The 6,072-nt window shown below is 42.4% G+C and overlaps 1 protein-coding gene across 1 annotated transcript in view; it reads right to left on the bottom strand.

Annotated features, from left to right (window-relative positions):
- The window catches only part of LOC103156821 (aldehyde dehydrogenase 2 family member), a 71,631-nt gene that overhangs the window by 6,630 nt on the left and 58,929 nt on the right, over nucleotides 1-6,072 (bottom strand). The window contains exon 10 of the mRNA XM_007579004.2: nucleotides 4,301-4,465. Within this exon, the coding sequence (XP_007579066.1) occupies nucleotides 4,301-4,465 (165 nt within the window). The remainder of the gene's footprint in view (nucleotides 1-4,300; nucleotides 4,466-6,072) is intronic.

Below are 6,072 nucleotides of genomic sequence, written 5' to 3'. Positions count from 1 at the left end.
CCTTCCTTTGGGGGGGGGGGCTGATTTATGTTTTTGCATCCACCTGAATAATATGTAGTTGCGCCCCTGCCCTCACTTTGTGTCCCTCTGAAAAAAAAATGAACCCATTTAAATAAAGAAATCCCTCCATAGTGATACCACGATAGAGCGTTCATTTTATAGCGTTAACACCGGAGCTGTAAGTGGTCCGGTATGAAACGGGGGTGATAGAACAAAGGTACCACAGCACTTTTAAATTTCAATAATCAGAATATCGAAATTGTTTCCGTTGTTTTAAAAAGTTTATGTCAGTTTGCCTTTTCCCCATCGATATGCTTCCCGACCGCCCTGCACCATAGAGGGTTAAAAAACAAAACGCCGCGCACATTGCGCAAAACTCTGAAACAGGAGAAGCGGGACATAAAACGGAGCGACGAACTAGATGTGAATTATGGCATAAAAACAGAGAATCCGACGCTGAACAGTGAAAAATCAACACATGATGTGAAACATGATTAGGTGGCGCAGCAGGTGATGAGTGAAGATTAATGATGGTGAGCATCAATACATGATAAAATAAATCTAGCAACAGGAAATAAACTAAAGTGATGCAATAAACCAAGAGAGGATAATACAAATCAAAGGAAACTAAATGGAAATGAATGAAGAACAAAATGCAAAGAATAATGCTGTTAGGCCTACTGATTTTAACTTGAATGTTCATTGCATTTTTCATAGACGCCTGTGAAAATAATTTCTATTCCCATGGCTTTTTTGTTCTCTGGGAAATTATTTTTGATGATAAATACAGAAACAAGCATAAAAATCAAAACATCTACAATAGTGATAGTAATAATAATGAAGTAATAGTCAGTGCAAAGTAGCCTACAAATTCTTTGGTGGGAGGTGGTGAGGGCTGGGGGGGCGCTGGCCTGAAAAAGGTTGAGAAACACTGTTTTAAAACAACGGAAACAATATCGTTATTTTGATTATTGAAATTTAAAAGTGCTGTGGTACCTTTGTTCTATCACACCCGTTTCATACCGGACCACTTACAGCTCCGGTGTTAACGCTATAAAATGAACGCCCTCTATCGTGGTATCACCCATGGAGGGATGGAGGGATTTCTTTATTTAAATGGGTTCATTTTTCAGAGGGATACAAAGTGAGGGCAGGGGCGCAACTACATATTATTCAGGTGGATGCGAAAACATAAATCAACCCCCCCCTTCTCCCCCAAAGGAAGGTACGTAAGAGTGAAGGAGCGTAGAAAACATATGGTCGCTCTATCCGTATGAGCGACCGTATGTTTACCCCCCCTGCCCCCCGAGACGAAGACACATGAAAGGTAAAACTCGCTACATTTACATTTACATGTGCGCGAGGTGAAGGAGCTTAAGGGCGCGGTGAAGTGTATGCGAAGGCATCATCGGGGCGCCGCCCCCTCCAGACGGGGTTTTGACGCCCCCTCTGGTGCAGCGCCCCTATGCGTTGCATGCGCTGCATACCCACTTTTTGCGCCACTGAGTGAGGGTATCGTGATTTTAGTAATTACATGTTTATAAGAGCGATTTTCTGTTGTCCTTCCATGGAAGCTGGCAGCTTTCAAACGGAAATAAAACACTTTTTAATATAAGTTGCTGCTTAACATGATCACAGAACTGACAAAACATTTGTACAAAAATACCAGACAAAGTGAATCACAGCAGCGTCATCAGTCGGTGTAACGCTGAACTGATGCGGTGAAGCTACTAGTAGCAGGAGAGGAGCTGCGCCAAGAAGCTACAAACACTGAAAAGAAGAGCAGCTGCCATCGATACAGTTGCAGCCCAACATGTTTTAATGTTACACAATGCAGTTTTACCAAGTTGCTCAAAGTCTGAACTGGTATTGTTGTGCATTTAATGTGTAAAGTTTACCTTCTTCAACCAAATGCCCCCCAAAGGAATCCCAGCGCCCCCTGCCGTCCTCTGAAAGCCCCCCGGGGGGTGGTATCGCCCACGTTGAGAACCGCTATTTTAAAAGGTTTATGTCGGTCTGCCTCTTCCCCATCGATACGCTTCCCGACCGCCCTGCACCTTAGAGGATTAAAAAAAAAAACAAAAAAAAACAAAGACGCGCACATTGCGCAAAACTCTGAAACAGGAGAAGCGGGACATAAAACAGAGCAACAAACTAGATGTGAATTATGGCATAAAAAACAGAGAATCCAACTCTGAACAGTGAAAAATCAACACATGATGTGAAACATGACGATTAGGCGGCGCAGCAGGTGATGAGTGAAGATTACTGATGGTGAGCATCAATAAACGATAAAATAAATCTAGCAACAGGAAATAAACTAAAGTGATACAATAAACCAAGAGAGGATAATACAAATCAAAGGAAACTAAATGGAAATGAGCCTACAAATTCTTTGGTGGGGGGCAGTGAGGGACCTGGATAAAGGCTAGGGGGGCGCTGGCCTGAAAAAGGTTGAGAAACACTGGTTTAAGGCATCAAATAAACCGCTACCTGAGCTCATACAGAAAATGTTTTTTGTAAAAGAAACATTTTCTTTTACAAAGAAAATGTTTCTTTTTCTTTGTAATTATTCTACTGCTTACACAAGCAGTAGAATAATTCAATAAACTGAGCTAAAAGCATTGTTATTTGATGTTATAATCAATCAAAAGCTGAAAATGTGTAGAAACCGAGTAACTTAAGGGGTTACTCAAACTCTCTTCTCTGCCCCCAGCCCTGGTTCCTGAATTCGACCGACCCCTCTGCCTCAACCCAAAGATCCCCGCTCTACTGCAGCAGACTTGGAGAAAAGACAAAGGTCACTGAGTGATGACGATTCTGTTCGTTTAAAGGACAACGGACAGTTCGACTTTGCTGCTTTTCTGAAAGAGGACTTTGCTCCGCCAGGACAGAGACTCTGACCAGGACATCTGAAGATTTCAGCTGCCAAGATCAATTGCCATCGGGTGTGAGTTGTACTGCCCCAAAAGCCTCGCTTAATGAAACTGGTGACACAGGTTAGGGATAGAAATGAGAGTAGGTTGTAACTGATTTGAATTTGAATTTATTATCTTGTTACAAGTTTACAATCTCTGTAAGTGAATCTGCTTGTCATTTACCCCTGCTAAAGCTTGCTTAATAAATTACATACTAAAAATACCAATAGATCTTGTGGACATTGAAATCAATTGAGTCGTTTGATCTGAGGGTTCTCCTGACTTTAAGTAAAATTAACATACATGATTCCAGAGAAGTGGTGGCTTTGTACTTTCCTTTGGCGAGCGTTAAAATAATGACCCTGGGACTTAAATCTAAGTCACTAAATTTAATCTAGCCGGTAACAAGTGCACGTTATTTTTAGGAGAAAAGCTACCGTTAACAGGAGTGGTTGTTGAAGCTACGCAGCAGCGAGGGCTACTCAGCTGACCGTTTCCCAACTGAAAAGGGCCATAACTTCTGGATCTGAAGGTAGTTAGAGCTAGACGTGTTTTTTCCACCTCCAGTTTAAATAGAATATCTCTAATAAACCTATTCTAGGGTAAAACCCGGATTTCAGGGATTTTCCGGACGTGTTAGACAGAGAACTGGCCAGTAGTCAGTCGGTGGTGAGATAAGGGTGGGGCTGACTATTGCAGAATAACGAACAGTATACACACAAGAAAGAGCTTTTGTATTTCAATTCATGGTGTAAAATTATGGAACAAGTTAAATGAGGAGTTAAAACAAAGTCAAAATCTAATACAATCTAAAAGGAAATATAAGGTGGTCAGAAATATCGAGCATTAGCACAAATGTGTATATGTGTATTGAAGCTAACGCATACGAGAGTGTGTGGGTATAGATGTATATATTTAGACATGTACACCCAGATAAAAATGGAACATTAATTGACCTATGTTTTTTTTTTTCCATTTTATTTATTTTAATAATGAGGGTCCCTCTGAACATATTGTACAAGTTTGCGGGGTAGGAGTTCATAAGTTTCTTACTTCTTCCAGCTCCTTTTTGAGCATGTTAAGATTATTGTGGTAGAAAAAATATGTGTCTTATGCATTCCTTGTTCACGTGCGTTAACTTATACTTCTATCATGTTTGAAATAAATAAATAAATGCTTCTCCTTTTAAAGGAGGCAGAACTGGTGAAAGAGGGTAGAGGGTGGAGTAACACTTTCACCACTAGTGGCAGGGCTTGAAATTACAACTGTTTGCCTCTTCATGCATTTCTAAGCAGACCATGGAGATCTCAGAAAACATACAAGCCTGGAGGAAAAACCCAAAGCATAGTACACCATCTAGCCAACCATCCACACCACTCTACCTCCTCCCTGGCAATGATCATGTTGTCCTGGACATCTCCAAACACTGTAGGCTGGATGAAGTAGCCTCTATCTGCAGCCACTCCTCCTCCACACATCAGCTTGGCACCTTCTCTCTTCCCACTGCTGATGTAGCCCAGAATCTTGTTGAACTGCTCCTGATCTACCTGGAAACATCACAGAAGGAACAGCATGTCAAGTCCATACTAAAGTTAGTCAACTTCAAAAGACCCTGAATGTACTGAAAAAGGTCACCGTGACCTTGGTGAACATTTTGGGGAAAACCCGATATGCACAGGCATAAACTCAGCGCGAGCGTCGTAGCTCATGTTGCCCCAAACCCCCCCTATACCCCTATATGGGACAAAGTGGGCGAGGTAAGCTGCTGCATTCAATTTGACACGTCCTCCTTGTGCTCCCACTACATGCCTCGACCAAAGGGTGCGTTCACACCAAACGCGTTTTGAGTGTCAGGCGCATCTGGTTTACTTTTAAAGTAGGGTTGCCACCTTTCAGAAATAAAAATAAGGGATGCCCACCACAGCACGTGTCACCCTACTCTCATGGGGTGGGATTGTTAAGTTTTGCAACGGAATGACCGTGAATTAGCAGCGCTGCAAGCAGCTCATTTCTCTGAAGAGCTGACAGTAATAAAGAGAAAAGCAGAGAAGATCTGAGATCTGTCATAGATCTGAGTTGTGCCGACAGTGTAAAACACCAGAACTACACAATGTTAGCTTGGTGTGATGTGAATTTTATTTTTCGTTTGAATTTAAAAAATAATAAAGTTCATGATCTGAGTATTCATCTTTATGATTGGGCCTGGACATTTTATTTATAAGACAAAATAAAATATCTGGATTTATTTAATCCATCAGAAACAGAACCTTGAGGCTCTCCGTTGCTGAGTGTTGCTGCAAGTCAGCAGAGAAATAACCGCAGCTGCTGCACTCCAGATCTTGCGCAACAGCTGAATCTCCCCACTGGACTAGAACCGAACCGAATCACACATTAACCTATTATTGAAAGCAACTTGCCACTGGAAAGTGTCGTAAGATGCCCTTGTGGAGCTCGGGTAACTGTTGTGCTGTTCGTGGCTATACTCTAATAATCAGACTACATTTAGTTTGTGGCTGCAGCAAGTTCAAGATAACCCACATCTGCATCCGAAGCAACTGAGTCAGTGAAGTAGCTATGCTATTGCAGGTAGCTACATATGCTAGTGCGGGTAGCTACATATGCTAGTGCGGGTAGCTACATATGCTAGTGCGGGTAGCTACATATGCTAGTGCAGGTAGCTACATATGCTAGTGCAGGTAGCTACATATTCTAGAGCGACTTGAAGAAATGCGGCCATTTCTTCAAGTCGCCATCGCTCCCTGCAATAGCTGTAGGTTGCGGGGAGTAAACCTACAGTAAACTGATATTGTCACATTTAAGCTTTGATCGCTGGTGTTCCCACATATTTTATAGCCTACAAGCTCTGGAGAAAGCCGGTTAGCGTTAGGGTAACATGTAAACAAATGGCAGTTCCGGCTTGCGGTGGAAGTCACGCCCATTATTCACGCAAAGCATCATGGGGCATAGGAATAAGGTGGATAGGCTTCACCCTTTAAGGCAGGGGTCACCAACTCCAGTCCTCCAGGGCTACCATCCTGCAACTTTTAGATTCATCTCTGCTCCAAAATGTCTGAATTCCCTCACCAGCATTCATTCCTCTCTGCAATAGGCTGGAAACGAGCAGCAGATCCAGGTGTGTTTGAGCAGAGACGCA

The sequence above is a fragment of the Poecilia formosa genome, unplaced genomic scaffold (assembly GCF_000485575.1).
Source record: "Poecilia formosa unplaced genomic scaffold, Poecilia_formosa-5.1.2 Scaffold503, whole genome shotgun sequence".
In the NCBI taxonomy this organism is placed as follows: domain Eukaryota; kingdom Metazoa; phylum Chordata; class Actinopteri; order Cyprinodontiformes; family Poeciliidae; genus Poecilia; species Poecilia formosa.
The sequence above is the reverse complement of the archived record's forward strand: the minus strand, read 5'-3'. Positions and strand labels throughout refer to the sequence as shown.